General features: G+C 29.3%; 2 protein-coding genes and 1 pseudogene across 2 annotated transcripts; 2 read left to right on the top strand and 1 right to left on the bottom strand.

Annotated features, from left to right (window-relative positions):
- Positions 1 to 1284: 1284 nt before the first annotated feature.
- LOC126554562 (uncharacterized) lies at positions 1285 to 2102 on the bottom strand. The gene is made up of 3 exons (XM_050209621.1): positions 1649 to 2102; positions 1427 to 1561; positions 1285 to 1292 (listed from the first exon to the last, which is right to left on the bottom strand). Exons 1-3 carry the CDS (start codon positions 2100 to 2102, stop codon positions 1285 to 1287), a joined length of 597 nt encoding a protein of 198 aa, XP_050065578.1.
- Positions 2103 to 13477: 11375 nt separating this feature from the next.
- On the top strand, positions 13478 to 16002 carry LOC126554561 (zinc finger MYM-type protein 1-like). The gene is made up of 2 exons (XM_050209620.1): positions 13478 to 13560; positions 13956 to 16002. Exons 1-2 carry the CDS (start codon positions 13478 to 13480, stop codon positions 16000 to 16002), a joined length of 2130 nt encoding a protein of 709 aa, XP_050065577.1.
- A 2044-nt stretch (positions 16003 to 18046) lies between these two features.
- LOC126554563 (uncharacterized) lies at positions 18047 to 18681 on the top strand (annotated as a pseudogene).
- Positions 18682 to 19991: the final 1310 nt, after the last annotated feature.

Below are 19991 nucleotides of genomic sequence, written 5' to 3'. Positions count from 1 at the left end.
TTCTATGTAGAGCTTCAACGTACTAGGAACACAGGATCACAATTTTATATTGAATAGATTTTATTAATAAAAAAACTTGTAGAATAAGCTACATGGGTAGATAAAATAAATAAGTTAGTATATAAAATATATGATATGAATATTATAATAGGATTATTGATAATACAAACATGGTTTACAATAAAATATTAATAATAAAAAACATAATAATAACAAAACATTAGAAATAAAAATAATAATAATTATTACCATTATATGATAATATACCTATTTTTTTTTTTTTTATATCACATATTTTATAATATTAAAATAAAATATTAATAATTATTATTATGATATGACCTATTACATTTTTTATAATATTTAAATATTAAAAAAACATTTTCTTTCGAGCTTTAGCATTTGCGAAATCAGTAATAATCTTTTCAATATTTATTTCATCAGTACGACCTCTTTCAATACTTAATACAGATTGATACGGTACAAACACCATATAATATACTAAAACGGCCGTTCTCACGGCCAAAATATGATTGAATAATAAACAAGTGTTAGGCAAGGAAACGCAACACGCATGATAACACAAACACATGAATAATGCGAGTTTTCACAAGCAAGTTTCACACTTAAGCCGAGGGAAAACAACACGGTTGGCATCTAGCGACCTCATGAACGATGTCAGTTTCACTCGTCCAACGGTACGATCAGATCCAATGACACACGTACAAAGGTCGGTCAAACCGTATATATACGGGTACACTGACCGACCAAAGAACAACTCTTTCTCCACACTTCAAGCCATCAAGACCTGCGTAACAGCACACCTTCGACGGCCAGAAGTAAGGAGAAACCACCGCGTATATTTACGAGACCAGCCATCACATTCCGACGACAACCGACACTAGCGCGACGACCAACAGCGCCGAATCATAATTTACACCGCTCGTCCATAACCCGGACATCCAGAAGTCGTCGTGACACCAGACCGACGTTTTCGACGTTACGGCCAACGGCTCCGTGACTGCGGCTTGAACACCGGCCATAAAGGAGCATCGTCTCATTACGAGTCTCGTCATACCAGATAGTGACGCACCCATAAAAAGTCCCCCCAAGCGCGCCTGCTTAGGCCACGCTACCCGGACGGACCCACGAACCGACGCCACTTACTTGAGCGGGCCGGACGTGACAATCCGTACCTCCACCCAGAATTGTATAAAACATAACTATTCCGCAAAGTGTCAAATGGTCTAGAACCTATAGTCCGTACGGTTTCGGGTTCGTGAATCATATCCCTATAATTATAATTGATTTTAATTTATATAGAAATAAAAACAGGCTAATTACTCAAAAAATCGTCAGCGTTATTTTTACACGGAACGGTAAAAACCGGTAGAACCTAACGGTGTACCGTTACAAGATATATTACTTAACCTTTCTTGAGAAGTAGAATTCCTCAAGTAATTTTTTATCAATTTAAGTTTGGAAAAAGATCTTTCTGCTGAAGCCACAGTAACAGGAATTATCAAAAAAATTATACAAGCTGTTAGAACATCACAAAAAGCTGTAGATAAATCATTATTCACAATAAATATTATAATATCATTAATATTTTTGATATCTGATTTATTTTTTATTATAGATTGGATACTTAGTAACTGTCGAGTAAAATCTGAAGTCACATCTGACTTATAATGTTGAATAAAATCAAAAGAACATTTTATTAAATAATTTTCTTCAGTACTTCTTAGAAGAGTTGGATTTAAAAATTCAAAAGTCGATACGATTACTTTTAATCCTTTAAATCTATTTCTTAGTTGTGCTAAAGCAGTATCTACAACAGGATAAAATATTTCAATTCTAAAGTTTTCTTTTGTTATTTTTAACCTTCTGTCACCATCGATTTCATCAAAATGTAATTTGGTAAATTGTTGACGTTGTGATGGAAATTTAGATGAAATACCCCATTTAGAACATAAATCATTAGCAATTTTAACAATGTCATTGTAATTCTGTCGCAATTCTGATAATGATCCAATTGCTTGCTCAAGAAGACCACAAGAAGTTTGAATATTTATATCAACACTTTGTAAAACACCTTGCATACTTCTCAATATTCTTTCCCACAAACATAAAAGTAAAACAAATTCTACAGAATCCAATTTGGAGCGTATACTTTTGCTAACATTTCTTTCATCACCATTTGTTGTTGTAAGAGTAATTTTTGTTAATGTGATCAATACGTCATTAAATCTTTCTTTTAATGCAAATATAGCTTGGTGTCGAGCTTCTCAACGTGTTGCGCATACTTTTTTGAGAACAGTTTTATGAACTTTTAAGGTATTTTCTTCTCCCAACGCTAATAAAGCCCATCTAGGAGCTGAACTACTAAAAAAATTGAAAACTGCTTGTACAGTAATAAAAAAACGCCGAACTGTGTCTGAACTTTTAGCAGAGTCACAAATTACTAAGTTCAAGTTGTGAGCACAACAATGAACAAAGTGAGCATTTTGTACCATGTCTTGAATACGTTTTTGAACACCACTATAAATACGACCACTCATCACTGCAGCACCATCATACCCTTGACCTCGACATTTAGAAATATCTAAGCCCAACTGAGAGAGGACATTTATTATGAGATTTGTGTAGTCTTTGGCACCATGATGATCAATTGCATAAAATCCAAAAAATTACTCTTTTATACAAACAGTATGCTTAATATAATCAATAGTAACATAACGAATTATAATACTGACTTGGTCTAACTTTGTAATATCTTGAGTTGAGTCAACAATTATAGAAAAAAAGTAGAGATTTTTATTTCATCACAAATGATTTTCCTTAAATTACATAATAGAATTTCAATTAACTCATTCTGAATAGCTGGACTTAGATATTTCATTTGACCATCTTTTTTATCAAGGAGTGTTCTTAAAAGTGGATCAAATTCTGCAAATAGTTTTACTGTTCTAAGAAAATTTCCCACACAAAATTGCTTGGTTTCATTACCACGGAGTGCCAAATTACCAGCAGTAAGACTTAAAATTATTTTAATTATTCTTCCCAAAACATCTCTCCAGTATTTAGCTTCATTAGAAATTTGAACTTCCAACTCTTTATCAATAGTACAGTTATTTGTCCATACAAGTCTAAGTAGCATTGCATCTAAATAAGGACCTGATATTTCATGAGAAATTATTTTTTGGGACAAATGCTGCCAATCATCAATGCCTTCAACCCATTCTGACTTAAAATTTCGATGATTGTAATCTACAAAACGCCAGCACGTTTCACAGTATACTTTATCTAATTTCACAGAGTAACAGAGCCAAAGACGGGGAATTAGAACACCAGTTTTAGTTTTCATATTGTAATAGTCGACTGAAAATTTTCTATTGTTGCCATGTATAATTCTGTAGGGAAACTGTATTAACGGTCTACAAGGCCCATAAGTCAAAATGATTCGTTTAAGTTTACTGTCTGTTATAGGTCCTTTAAAATGTCCTCTATCAGTTGGATAATCTAACTTCAAATTTAAATCTAAATGTAAAAAAATAAAATAAAAATAGTTAGGTACCTACTTTATATTTTGTAAATAATAAATTATTTAATGTACTTGACTTTTAAAAACATCAGTTTTTTTAAATTAAGTATCTATTTTATTTTAATAAATAAAAATGATTGACAAAACTTACCCTGAGTACTAGTTGATTGCACTTCTAATGTACACAATTCAATAGATTTACCAGCAATAATTTTGTCTTGGTTGTCTTCTTTGTAGACATCTGAGTAAAATATTATAAAATATTTATTTTGCAAATAATAAATTATTTAATGTACTTGACTTTTAAAAACATCAGGTTTTTTAAGTTAAGTATCTATTTTATTTTAATAAATAAAAATGTTTGACAAAACTAACCCTGAGTACTAGTTGATTGAACTTCTAACGTACATGATTCAGTAGATTTACCAGCAATAGTTCTGTCTTGGTCTTCTTCAACTTCAATGTTAACATCTGAGTAAAATATTAGAAAATATTTATGTATGTATTATATGTTATATCATTTATAATGTGTATAACATATTTTAATGTAATACAATTAAACTAATTAAAACAATACATATAAGATACTTATACTAAATACATAAATTATTACTAATATAACTAAAACTGTCAATTGTCTACTATGAAAATTAAAGTATTTCTAAATATTTTTGAGGAAACAATTTACCATTAACATGTTGATTGCATTCAAAATAATTCCTAATTTTTGCATTTGTTTTCAAAAGATGTTGTGTTTGTTGAAGTTTCTTTTTTCTCTTAGCCGCACCACTGGGAACTTTTGGATTATTCATAATAAAATATTTATAATAGAAATAATTAGGTAACTATGAGCATTAAATTATGTAGATTATAATTATATGAAAGTATGTTACACATAACAGTACACAATAACTTATTTTACACTTTTTAAAGTAAAAAACTAAAAAAGGAAATAACAGTTAACCTACCTACATAAAACATAATATTAGCTAATAAGTAACAGCTAAATATAATTAATATCGTCTGTCTCGTCTGTAAATCAGTGTATTACATCGACACGGGCGTATAGACATACAACGCCACAACGGTATAACGGTCAACTCCCCGAATACTTTGTAAGTGTGTGCGTATCGTTATCGAGATATCGCATAATATAATATTCAACAAATCTATTTATGTCACTCTAGGCTTAGTAATTTTCCCAATATTTAGATAAACAATTCCAAGTAAAACAGACCTGGTTTTTACATTTTGTTTATTTGTTGTAAAATATACAAGATAATAATAAAATTATGAAGTCGAATCAAATTAAAAAAAAAATTTGACGGCTATCAACTATGGGCCATTCGACTCGGTGGGCCCCAGTGCTCTGCACCGCCTACACCTATGATTTTTACGGCACTGCATAAAGCATACGTTTCCCAATATTGGAACTGTGTTACAAATCTATTTGACGATTCCTTGTACAAATTGTAGCAGCGAACGATCATTCTCAGCGTTAAAACGTGTAAAAACTCGATTGAGATCATGTTTATCTCAAGATAGGCTTGACAATCTGACTCTGTTAACAGTAGAACACGAAATAACAAAACAACTATCATATGATGACATCATTGAAGAGTTTTCAAAGAACCCTAAAAAAAAATCAATGTAATCTAATGTGACATGTAATTATATAAAATAAAATAAATTATATATTTCTGAATAAGATAATATTAATACAATTTATATGAGGCCTCTTTTTATTTAAATCCCCGGCCCCAAAATTTGTAAATCAGGCTCTGTTACTATATATTATATATTATATTATAATATAATAATAAATATTGTGTTTATACTGGCCGAGTCGGTACCTAGTCCAACTAATCCATAAATTAACAATATTATACTTCATATTATTCTATATTATATATACCAAACGTACGTATACAATATGTACTTACATTAAATAAATATAATATAAAAAGAAATACGAATAACAGAATATTATATTAGTAATATTATAATATTATATTAGGACTATGTCCTTACACATAACTTAAGTAGTGCCATAATGAAACTGCGTTCTATTTTCAGTAAAATAAGAAGAATTGAAAAGCTGAAAAACAAGTTTTGTTCGGTATGTGATATGTGATAGGTGTACTAACAACTATAAATCCCATACTGAACTGCCCAACAAGGTGGAACTCTACTAATGACATGCTTGGGGTAGCTTTAAAATTGAAAAATGGAATTAATACATTATGTAGTATTTTACCAGAGTTAAATGATTTACAAATATCTGAAACTGAATGGTATATATTTGAAAAAGTATTTAAATTTTTAATAAATTTTAAAATTTTTACAACAAGACTGTAATGATATGCTCGATTTCACATATCATAATTGTAAATTCGTTATTTTCTTGCAATAAAATAAATAACGGTAAAGTTGTCGCACGCATGTAATATACCCTAAAAAACCCCAATAAATCAACTCATTGATGATTGGAACGATTCCTATTATCTAGTCATGTACATGACACTGTACGGGATTATAACGATACGGCGCAACACATGCGATTTCTTTCATGTGCCGCCGGAGGCAGGGGATGGTCCGGTCAGGGTCTCTGTCACCAAGGAGAAAGACAGCTTTCTTTGGAGACACCGACACCTTTGATCGGGCCGCCGATGACTCTGGCGAGCCTGACCTACATCGTCTCCTCTCATCAGTGCATGAGCACCTTTCATAGGGACAACTGACAAGGGCATGAGCACCTTCCAAAGAGACGAGTGCACGAGCACCACTTGACCAGAACAATGCAGGAGCACCTACAACCATCCCAACACCCACTCAAAAAGATCTTGAGAGCAACAACTGTGCCGTTTCCTTTTTTTAAGACGAAATTTGTTCACTGTTCAGTTATTTCTTTTTGAGTGTTTAAAATAATTATTTCTCTCCTTATTACGTCGAATGCAATCACAGACAGCTACGGATGCCCGCAATATAATTATGATGATTATTTATATGATTTGAAACAGAGTATGCAAGTGTCGCATAAATTAGCAAGAGAGAAGTTAATTGAACACAAAGTAAAAAGTAAGGACCGATATGACAAAAATGAGAATCCTGTAAATATACACGTGAAAGATTTAGTACTTTTAAAAGATAACGCACGTAAAAACAAACTTAATTCACTATGGTTAGGACCATATGAAGTAATTGAAGTAATAGGAGATGAAAATATAGTTATACAACGTGGCCGACGAGGCATTACCATACATAAAAATAATGTAAAACAGTATTATAATGATAAAGCAAATGATTAATTAAATATAAGATTATAGTATTAATGAATAAATTTAAGAAAGGTCTATTAAAAAAAAAAATTAAAGTTAAATAAATAGCAATGAATAAACTAGGTATGAATGACGAGTTAGAATATAAAAAAAAATAAGGTCAATGTTACGATACATATTTCATAAGACTAAAATCAAAATTATAGTTTGCACAAATTTAAACTGCAAAAACGTAGAGTATACGGAAAAAGAGAAAGTAACTATACTAAAACAATTTCATGATCTAAGAATGGATGTAGAATAATATACCAAGTATAATATATTTAATCATATTATCATAAAAAAAAAACAACGATATGAAAACTTAATAAAGCATTTTAAAATATTAATATTAATTTTTATCCTATGTGTAGATTCAGTTATTTAATTTGGTATGTGGGTAGAACGTAACATTCGTGTGTATTATTAATTAATTATTCACGAATTTATTTTATTATTTTAATTGTATTAATCAAGGTGGAGGAGATTTAAATATTAAAAATATATATATTAATAATATATACTATACTAACATACTTTATATTGTATTCTTAATTGATTTAAAATTTGATATAACTAATATTATTATTAAGTTACCAATGTAAAACTGAAATTGTAAGTGTAACTGAGTGCATTTAAGAAAAATTGTAAAGATTTCTGTCTTGCAGACATAAACCTTTTTTTTTTGTGGGGAGGTGTTATGGGCTATGAGATATCTATAAGATATCTACGAGATTACAAGGCTAAGTTAGTATGACCATGCCTCGTGTCAAGGGTAATGCGGATGCTACTATGACCGCATTGTGTCGGGATAGTAAGCGCACCAATAATTATAGTGCACTAATGATACATTTGAGATGTTATTGAACATTCTCAAATTCGTGTCCGAATTTGCAACAACAACTACAAGGACATCTGGTTTCACCCAGAAGGCGACAACACGACGTAAACAAGAGACGCACCACAATATATAAGAGAGCCCAAAGACCAGCAACGGCAGATGTACCAAAGCTATCAACAACTGAGCACTTTCACGTCACTCAGCCACTTATTTTGTTTGTTACATGTATTTTATTTATATGCAATAAAGACATATTTCGTTATTAAGTTTAACTTTCATTCAAATTAACCATTTGGATTCAAATCTGATACTGGCACCAGTGGCGGATCTACACACGGGGCAACCTGGGGCAGCTGCCCCAGGGCGCCAGGTATAAAAGGGCACCTAATGGATCAATGGGTATACTGTATTTCTTTTTTCAAACAAAATTTAAGTGTAGACTAGTATGTAAAAATGTTTAACGTTGGCTGTGATAGGCGGTAGCAAAATCATTGATAAAATAATCAAAATAATATAATATGTCTATGTGTACATACTGTGTAAGTTAGGTCTAAACATTATTAGATATTATTATTTATTATACTTATGTGTGTATGAATTAGTAAAACGTAATACTACAACTATTAAGTAACAAACTCGTTTAATTACACATTGTACCAATTGATTATCAAAAAGAAAAATACGGTATTGTTGATATCTATAATGACCATAGATTATACAACAACAGTAATTGTTGTATATATATATATATGATAATAGCTAAAAATAAACACAAAATGGAAAATTTTGTTTTATCATTTGTATTAATGTTATTAGAAGAAGAATATAATTTTAATTGTTTCTATCATTTGTGACTTGTGTAATTTTTTCATTATTTACAAATTTTGTGCTGTACTTATATAAAGCAATTAATTAATAAAGTATATTATTAAGGTGTATAATGTATATGATCCAGTTCTACAACACACAGTAAGTTCCTATGAATTTTTCGTACTTTAATACTTTTGCTTTATGCCTGGCAGTAGTGCAGAAATAAATTTTTCAACGGTGGGGTACAACTACTAAATACGTTTAAAAACAATTTGGCTTACATCTGTATGTCTTTAATTAGTTAATGGTAATAGTTTTTTGAAGTGCAAATAGCTTACAACTATGAATCGTGTAAATGCATGTGGGAAAAAAAACCTAGTGGCTGTGACAATAGAAAGAAAGCTAAAGAAAGTGCCCAGAAAAATGCTTCAGTTATTGCCAAAACACCAAAATTGCTTAACTATTTTACCAAACAAGAGGCAACAAAAGTGACAAGTATACTTATTTATAAATTACTGTTAACTTTTTTTCTTTTTGCTATAACTCATATAGAATATAATGCCATAAAATTTATACATTTTAAACTAAATAAATTCTATTTTATGAGATTATTAATATTATTTGCATTTTAATTTTTTTTTATAGGTGAATCTGAGTTTTCAAAAACAGAAAACAATGTTGATGATCCACTGCCAGTTCTATGTTTGTATAATATGTCATAAAATTAATATATTTTATACTAAAATATTCCTAATTTATGATATTATTATTTGTATTTTAATAATATCTAAATGATATTACACAGTATACCTACTAACTAATAATAAGTGTAAAATGTTTTATTGACTGGAAAAATTATTTTTTGTTTCAAACTATAATCAGCTTATATTTTAGGTAAATCTGCACCAGATAGTGATGAGCAAAAAAGTATATCAAAAAATAATTGTATTGATGTTGGTTCTGTTGGTAGTTCATCAAAATGTCTTGATGGCAAGTGATTTTTGAACAATTATTTAATAATTATAAATTAACTATAACATTTTTATTATTAAGTATTTAAAAAGTATTTTATTTTTATGCTTATAATATATTTTGTTTAATTTTCATAATAATAATTAACTAATAGGCATGTGGAGACTTATCAGTATAAAGTAAAATACTAAATTTTGACTTTTATTTGATTTAAAAAAAAAGTATTTAGAAGGCAGGGTTGGGCAAGTTACTCAATTTATTTTAACTAGTTGTAAGTTGCAAGTTAATAGATATTTTTATGTCGTGTAACTAGATACAAGTTACAATTATGTAACTAAATTAAATTCAAAATTATTATAACAATACAGTTATTTTGTTTTATAGGTGAATCTCCTGTCATGGATGTTTCAATTATTCCAAGGTAATTTATTAACTGTTTAAATTATATTATAACTCATATTTAGACTTAATAGTTTAAAATAACTAATTTATGGTGTCTTTATTGATTAGTTTTGTGAGTGATGATCCAGCGCTTTGGACTATTAATGAAGACACAATAAACTATATTATCAGGGTTGCCACTCTTTTTGTATTTAAAAATTCCCTGACTTTTCCAGGTTTTCCAGAAAGAAAATCATTTTTTTCCATAGTCAAAATTTAGTATAAATATTTATCCATTTTTGAAGAACGAATAAACATTATATAGTATTAAATCCTCAGTTCTTAATCTTACAACTTCTTCCCTCCATATTTAAGTGTACTAGCCAAAATAAATAACTACTGTATTACATTAGTTTGACTGGTTGCAACTTGCAAATAGGTGAATATATATTTAAATTTCAGTTGTAATACAATTTTTGATTGGTAAACTACTATGTACAATTAACTTTTTAAAATTAAATAAATTTATAAATATATTATATTATAATATAATATGAGTAATAACATAAATAATAATTAATAAATACTGAAAAAATAACAATTAAAAACCAATTACATTAATTTTTTTTTAAATACTTTTTTAATTATCTTATAATTATAAGTCTTATTTCCTTGACTAGTTAGTAGAATTTAAATTTAGTTAATGCTATTGAAATCACATTGAATCACTTAATTGTTATTTTTTAAAAAAAAAGCATAACTTATTTATTAGCACATTCCCATAATTAAAAAAAAAAAGAATAATAACATTTCTATTACTATTTTTAAACATAATGTAAGGTAAAAATTGTAATATAATTATTATTAACAACTTGAATACATATTAATAATATATTATGATACCTATTTATCAACTTCTTGTAATAATAAAAAAGAACATTAGTAAACAATATAAAACAAATTTAAACATTTTTAGACTAAAAAAATGAGAGAATCATTTTTTAACTGAGTGACTGACTGTATTTCTTGATCCAAAGTATCTATAATATTTCTTGTTTCTTCCATTATTCTAATTTTTTTATTTTGTAATTCTTCAATTTTGCGTTTTGCTCGTTTCTTTTCCTCATCAATACTTTCTTGCTTCTGTACTTCCTTTTTCTTTTCATCTAGAGCTGTTACATAGTATGATCTAGCTGATCTAACATTTAATATCATTTTCTTTGTAATTTCAACATCTTTTACACCTCCAAAACTTTGAATGCCAGCCCAAACTTGTCTTTGAGCAATTAAAGATTCATCAGCCAAATTATCTATCAGGCATTCTTTATTCACACTAAATCCTCGTTCAACAGATGCATTTCCGTGAGATAAAACAAAAATCTACAGTAAAACATTGGAAATTAAATACAGTATTGCAAATTAAAAAAAAATTAAACTTAATTTAAAATTAAACTTACCATTTTTAGTAAATCCAATTGTCCATCAGAAAGTTCATAATCTCTGGAAATATCAATCCAAAATGTGTCTAGTCGGGTATTATTTCTGTTATAAAGTTTGGCTCTTTGCATAAATGTATTGTTTTTAAATAACATTATAAAATTTCTTTCTATGCAATCAGCTGTATATCCACTTATCCAATTGTGTTCATTAAAAATCGTTAAAGTATTTTTTAATCTAAGTAATGAAACTCGAGTATCTGTAATAACAGCTGGATCACAAAAACTTATCGCTTTTACCAGGTTATACTTTATAGGTGACCTAAAACAAAATTTAATACATATTCTTAACATAAAATTAATTAAATACATACTTGTCTAATAATTTTTGGCAAAAAATTTGAAGAACATTGTGACATTCAATTCGAAACTGTAAAATGTCTTTTTCCGAAGCATTGGTCAAACGAATAGCAGCTCAAGTAGAATATCCTAAATTAATCTTTTTGGGTCCAATTAAATTTTCTTTATTTAAAACATCAATTTTTGTTAAATTATTATTACATTTGTCTAGAACTTCTGCTTTAACAAATCTTTCCATGACCAATTTTAAAATATTAGATAAATCTGTGTATAAAAATGGTACTAAAGGGCTATCAGTCTGGTATATTTTTAAAAAAGGTTCTATGTCTGAAGCTAATGTTTGGAAAAATGCAATCTTAGCATGTAAAAAGTTGTCTTTCAGACAATTGACCATTATATTATAACTGTATGATGACGGCTTTCGATTTGTCCCCTGGACACATTCAACATATTTTTTCAAGTTTGGCAAAATTTTAATGGCTCTTTCTGACGTCTCAATATTCTGCAGCCAACGAACTGCACAAAACTTTTTAGGAAATGTAGTAGAATCAGTAAATTTAATAAAATCAGCTCGTCTAGCCGGAACATCTTTGAAAACATTATAAATAGCTCTAAAAAATTCTATAATATTCCATTTGGAAGATTTTATAGAATTTTTGAATGCATTATGCATAGTATGTAATCCGCAGCTTCCTATGTCAAAAATTATGTGATCAATACTGTTTTCGTTTTTCTGCTGGAGCTCTTCTTTAAAATCACGAAGCATTTTAATATTCACATTGGGTCCATCCATTGATATTTGAATAATATTTCTGAAATTCAAAACCTTAATTGCTTCTTTTAAAGCCTTCAGTAACTCAACAGCATTTGTATGGCCAAGGAACACTGATGTAAAATATCGTACACAAACTTCTTTCTTTATATCATTCCAGTACCGAATATGTACATCCAATTGTTCTTTTTGACTCACTTTATTTAACGATTCATCAAATTCTACTGTATAGTAAGAACAATTGGAAAGTTCATCGTCAAACTCTAATTTAAAATGCCGGGCTAATCCATAGGTAATTAAATATGATAACTTTGTACGTTGTAATTGCACATTTTTTACTATTTCACTATCTGGAAACATTAGTTTCATTACATCAATACTTTTTGCACCAGCTGACATTGATATATGTGAGGATATTAAATGTAATGCCCATAATATTTCTGATTTGGTTTTACTGTCCCGTTCAACCATTGACGTCAGATATATTTGCTTATTAGATGATGCATTTGACGACGATTGTATTTCTACAAGGTTTTTATTTTGAACGTCCGGAACTTTATTAAGTTTCACGACCGGTGTTTGAGAAGGCGTTTGGAAATGTGATGCTAAATTCTGACTAGTGGTACAATGTTTAATAATGGTTTGGTGCTTTTTAGAGTTCATATGACTGGTCAGAGCTTGAACACCCATATTACTTAAAGACACACTTTTATGACAAATAACACAAACAAATGCATTTGTGTTGTTGTCATCTGCCTTGACCCATGATTTGAATTTTGGATTTGATATCCAATTTTCATTGAAAGTTGTTTTTTTGTTTGACATATTAAAAAAGTTATGTACGTAAACTAAATAACATATAATACTAAAATAATATTTAGTAAAACAGATAACAATTTATATAAATTAGTTTAAACTTAAGTAACGAATAACGATCGGAAGAACTTAAATAATATAATATTAATATTATAAAACTTAACAAAACAAAATTAAGAAAATTTAAATGTGAATAACAGAATACCCGAATACGTGATATCATACATCATGACTAGCGCTGCTGGTACCGTCACCATGGTTACCATGGGTAAAATGCACGGTTTAAGATATACCGTATATCTTAAACCGTGGTAAAATGTATAATATAATGTGATAAACGAATGATAGTGCAGTGTGACCACTAGTAAAATAATTAATTTCTTTTAAACAAAATATTATATCAGATGAGAATAATTACTGAATTTGTTAAAAACAATATTATATGAATATTATTTTAATTTCCCAGGAAAAAACCACAACTTGCTATAACATTTGAAATTTCCAGGTTTATTATAGAATATTCTCAATTCCCTGACTTTTCCCTGATTTCCCTGATTCAATTTAAATTCCCTGACTATTCCAGGTTTTTCAGGTTTCCAGAATGAGTGGCAACCCTGATTATTGAACACGGATTTAAACAAAATCTTGAGAATTCACAATTTCCTGAATCAAAAAGAATAATTCCTGGAACAAGTTCACGATATAGGTATTTGTCAATAAGTCTGTTTCAAAGAACTTTATTGAATGGAGAATTAGGCAATCGTGAGTACTTGAGTTACTCAGTAACTACAGGATCAGTATATTGTGTACCTTGTCGTTTGTTTGGTAATCAAGTGCCAATTGCCCAAGAAGGATGGTCAGATTGGAAACATCCTGAAAGAGTTACTGATCATGAAAATACTAATGATCATAAAAATTGTGTATTGACTATGATTGAGAGGAATCGTAAACAAGGAAAAATTGACGATGAACTTATTGCTAGTTTAGAGTTTGAAAAAAAATATTGGCGAAATGTGTTAACTAGAGTTGTTGCAATTATAGTATCATTGACATCTAGAGGATTGCCAATGAGAGGACATAATGAATGCTTTGGATCACTACATAACGGAAATTTCATGAGAGAATTAGAGCTTATTGCTCAGTTTGATCCTTTTTTATCAAAACATATAGCACAGTATGGAAATTCCGGAAGAGGTAAAGTTTCTTATCTTTCATCTACTACTTATTATGAAGTTATACATATCATGAAGAACAAAATAATGAAAACAATAATTAATGAAGTTATAGATGCTAAGTATTTTTCAATTGTTGTAGATTCTACACCTGACATAAGTCATACCGACCAATTATCTTTGATATATAGATATGTTTTAAATGGAACTCCTGTGGAAAGATTCATACAATTTATTCCTAACACTGGACATAAAAGCAAAGAAATTGCTGATACGGTACTTAATGCAGTACATGAACATGGGTTAGATATTAAAAACTGTAGAGGACAATCATACGACAATGCCTCTAACATGTCAGGCAAATACAGTGGTTTGCAAGCAAGAATTAAAGAAGTTTCTCCTTTGGCAGAATACGCACCTTGCTCTGCTCACTCCTTAAACCTGGTTGGTGAGTGTGCTGCTGATAGTTCTCAAGAATCCACAGCATTTTTTTGTCTTATGCAAAATATCTATGTATTTTTCTCTTCTTCTACTAGTCGTTGGGCAACTTTTATATCTCACACATCAACAAATGTCACACTTAAAAGAAAATCGGATACTCGTTGGTCTGCTAGATATGATATGTGTTTCAGCCTTTTAAAAAATTGGGATTCTATAATAACATCTCTTATCAACATTAGAGATTCTGCATCTGAAAAAGCTATAACCAAAAATGAAGCAAAAGGACTTTATCTGCATTTAATTAAATTGGAAACTGCAATTTTAGTTTTATTCTGGAGTGATGTACTTGAACGATTTAACCTTATAAACAAGAAACTTCAATCCATTTCAATAGATTTAATAACTGTGTCAAATTTATATAGTTCTTTGATTAATTATGTTAAACAATTGAGAAGTACAAATATGTTTGAACAATATGAAAAAAAAGCTTTATTATTATCAAATGTTAAAGAGTATGATGAAAGTAGAAAAAAGAAAAGAAAACTTGCTCATGATGAAACAAGCAAAAATAAAATATTTCAAGATTCCAGAACTAAATTTCGAGTAAATACTTATATTGAAATTGTTGATCGCTTAACATCTGTATTAGAAAGAAGAAAAATTGCATACGATGAAATAAATAATAATTTTGGGTTTTTATTTAACTTAACTAAATCAAGTTCTGTTGAACTGATAAATTGTGCTAATTATCTACATAAAAAGTATACAAATGACCTACCTAGTTCTTTTGCAAATGAATGTCTCCATTTTAAAGGCTATTTAATATCTAAATCAAAAACTGAACCCATGACTATACTTGAAATGCAACAATTTATTATTGAAAATAAAGTTCAAGAGGTTTTTCCATACATAGAAATTGCAACCAGAATGTTCTTGAGTATTCCAGCAAGTAACTGTTCTGCAGAAAGGTCATTTTCTGCATTAAAACGCATTAAAAACTATTTGAGATCCAAATTAAATGAAGAGTTGCTAAATGATTACGCCATATTACATATTGAAGCAGAGCTCGTAAAAAACATCGAATTTGATGAAGTAATTGACAAGTTTGCTTCAACAAAAGCCAGAAAAAAATTAATCTAGTATAAGGTTTTAATAAAATATTTGTGTATATATAAATTTATAAATGTATAATGTTTGTATTGTTTATTATAAGTTACTGACAGTCGTATTTTGAAAACCTTTTTAAGAATAGGTCACAATTGCAGTCAAATGTTAGACGATTTGTCCAGTTAAAGTTGACATTTTTTTTTTTTTTGTATATATACTAGTTGAGTAATGGGGGGGGGGGCGTCAAAAAAAAACTGCCCCGTGGCGAAAAAATGTGTAATCCGCCACTGACTGGCACACAACAACCCATTCGTGCTTATTAGAAATGTGATATAATATAGAAATATATGTATTAACTAGTATTTTTTCATTTCCTTCACATGTTTGGGAAGACCACCAAAGATGGTTGTTTATTGAAGACTTCCATAAAAATGCATCAGGATATTTTTTTCCAATGGTTTAAATTTCTTCATCAAGCTTTTGCTCAAATGCCATATATCAAATTCATGCGTAATATTTGGATGTTGTGTACGGATATATTTACGAATTCCTTTGTGTCTATCAGTAAGTAACAACTCAATTTCACAATTATATACATTTTTTAACAAAATCCAGGCCAGTCGAATTGATCATCTCCTGCCAGCCAAATAGGTATCTGAGAAGACATAATACTATTAATATTTGCATTTTTGTGTTCTTACCATTGATGACATATAACAGGGTACACGTATTTATTGATAATTTTATCAAACACCGGACGGGTAAATATTGAAAATAAGCTGTACAAAATGCTTTGAACTGATTAAATAAAATACCAAATAATGTAAGAGCACCACCTATCAAAATATTGCCTTCCGGTCTTTTGTTAACTTTCGGCTGAGAATACCATTGTAATCTATGGCCGTTTTCATACAGTGTAGACACTGAAAGTAGCGCACCTTGAATAAAATGTTGTTTTGATGTAACTTTGCCACTACATTGGCGACAGTGTGTAAAAAGTTCTAATAGACAGTTCCAAAATACAATAAAACAAGAATAATTTTCAAAATTATTTTTTGCAGTTAATGAAAATCTATTATTTTTACTACTTGAACTATAATTAATATAAGCTTCACTATCTGAAGAACAAGATTCATCGGTGGATTCTGATGAAAAATAGAATGATAAATCGTTATTTACTTCTAAATTTGTATAAATGTCTTTCCCAATTTCACACTGTACACTCTTATCGTTTGGATTAGTTTGTTCCTCTAAAATATCTGTATCTAAACTAGTGTCACTGAAATTAATACCATCGTAGTTTTCTACTAGCTTCGATTTTTCTGGTGTACTTGATGGAATCGAACTTGTAGTCTCTGTGTAATACCTTCGTTTCACCCTTAAATCAGGTATACTAGGTAATAAGTCAATTGTTTCGGATCGTAAAGTGGGTATTACTCCAGACTTTAAATTTATTCTGACTTTAGTATCGGGCATCAATTTTTCTCTAAGAACATCAGATTGATTAAAGTCTTCATGTTTAAAATGTTTGGAACACAACCTAGAATTTTTGGATGGCTTAAAGTTTTTTCGTTTACAAAAATCTACCCATTTTTTGTGTCTGCTTGGTGATTTTTCACGATTTGGAAATCTGTAGAAATGTAAACGTTTCGAACTTTCATCAATTTCAGAGCATCCATAAGCCGAACAGATTGGCAATTTTAAACCTTAATTATGATAAAAATTACTTCAAGATTATTTTTACCAAAATAAATATACATAACAATTACTGATATACATAATATCATTATAATAGTGTAATATATTATGAATTATGATCAAATAAATTGAAATTAACAATGAATAATTTTATCTATAAAAGTAAATAGCGATTTAAAAATATATTTTATAAAACTGGCGTTACGAAAATAAACACAAATAATAATATTATAATATTAGATATCCCACAGTCAATAAGCGTTGTTGTCAGTCGTCGGCGCGTCCTCAATAACACTCGCTTCAGTGAATATTATTGACCATCGTATTCGTATATTGCTATTGTAATCATTTGTATATTATTTAAAAGTGAACAGGAAAAATGAGTTTACAGCCTTATTGTTTTGAACCTACTCTAGAAGATATTGATGAACCAACGTTAGAAACAATTTCGGTTAATTCGTTAGTGGCGATTAGTTGCGACGAAATAACGAAAAAGGAAACCAAAGATTGGTGTTTATGCAAGAAATGTACTACTATGAAATCTGATAAAGAATGTGTTTGTTGTTTCGAATTTGAGAACTTGACTAAATTGCATCTCAAAAAAAATTGTATAACTAACATTCCATCTTTTCAAAAAGTTATTATGACGAGGAAATTCTCAACATCACCAGGCATCAAATGGTTATTAAAGCTCGTAACAGTAACAAGAAAAAAATGCTATCAAGTCCATGTCCCCAGAATAAAACTTGGAGATTTATATGCTATAAACAATTTATTCACTGGATAAACTCATGGTCTGCTATAGGCAAAGGTAAATAATAATATTTAAAAATATTTTGTTTTCATTCTATACGTTTTTTTATTAAATTATTTTCGGACCAGTAAATTGTAATCATTTCTACAGGTAATCGTATATGTATTCCAGCATGTGTAGTAAAAGCGATACGAAAAAAATATCCAGAAAATAATGGAAATTACGTTGGTTTCAAAGAAAACAACAAATTCCCAGAGTAACATTATATAAAATATAAATAGTAGTATTATACCTTTAATTTGCTCTACAATATATTATATTATTATAAGTACATAAATACATAATGTAAACTTAACTACAAATAAAAAAATACAAAATATCACAATCTCAATTAATAATTATAAAATATTATTTTTAGTAAAGTATTGCTATTATCAAAAACTTTAATATGTTAATACTTATTCTTACCTAGTGGCTAATAGCTAAGTATGAAACCAGTATGAAGTACCTAGTTCATCGTCCGTGTGTAATATTATACAATGCAAATACTGATATGCGTATGTACCATGTAAGTTAGTAATTACCATGCACTAATAGTAAAAATAATATTATTAGAATACCTACTCGTATTTGCGTCGCAGCGTGGCGTGGTGTGTGGACTGTGATAATCGGCGACGGCAACGATGCACGACGCGACGGCGGCGCACCAGTGACGTCACGCGTAAAACAAAACTGATGAATTTACACGGAAGCTATGGTCAGATTAAAACTTTGAGACCACTAAACATTTTTATTTTTCTTGCACTATTTGATTTCATTAAAATAAAATAAATGATTTTTTTTCCTTTCATGGTCCTTTAATACATTACTTTTATAATTCAAAATATTAAATAATATATTAATATTATTATTTATATTTTTAATTTTATTTCTTTTTCTTTTTTTGTTTTCTTTAATTTTGCGTTATTACAAGACTTGGTGGCAACAAATATGTTACTCTTCCCCAAGTTATTGTTTCATTTAACTTGTTATTTGATAAGGTAGAAAGTACTATAAGACAGTTTGATGAGAAAATCCAACGGACTGTAGTAGATGAGCAACTAATTTTGGGTTTTCAAGCTGCACGTGATAAAATTTTAAAACACTACAAGAAAACGAACTGGATTTACTGCATATCATTGATTCTGGGTCCAAGACATAAAGCAGAAACTTTTGATTTAACGCCATGGGGAGTAGAGATTAAAAATATGAGCCTGCAGAAATTTGAAGTGATCTACAAAACATACTATGACCAAGAGCCAGTGTTAGAGTTACCAGAATATGAAAGCCATGCCATCATTGATAGTGATAAAGATATCATAGATTTTAATACACCATATTCATCCTCAGTTAGTTACACAAATTCCCAAAATTGTGTGCAAGAACTAGAAACATATCTAAGTCAACCGAGGAGTGCGAGCAGTGAAGATGTACTACAGTGGTGAAAGCTAAACCAAGTTCACTTTCCTGTGTTAGCTAAGATGGCAAAAGATTTTTTGTCAATTTCAGTTTCCTCTGTTTCAGCAGAGAG

Source organism: Aphis gossypii, unplaced genomic scaffold, assembly GCF_020184175.1.
Source record: "Aphis gossypii isolate Hap1 unplaced genomic scaffold, ASM2018417v2 Contig00539, whole genome shotgun sequence".
Lineage (NCBI taxonomy): Eukaryota > Metazoa > Arthropoda > Insecta > Hemiptera > Aphididae > Aphis > Aphis gossypii.
The sequence above is the reverse complement of the archived record's forward strand: the minus strand, read 5'-3'. Positions and strand labels throughout refer to the sequence as shown.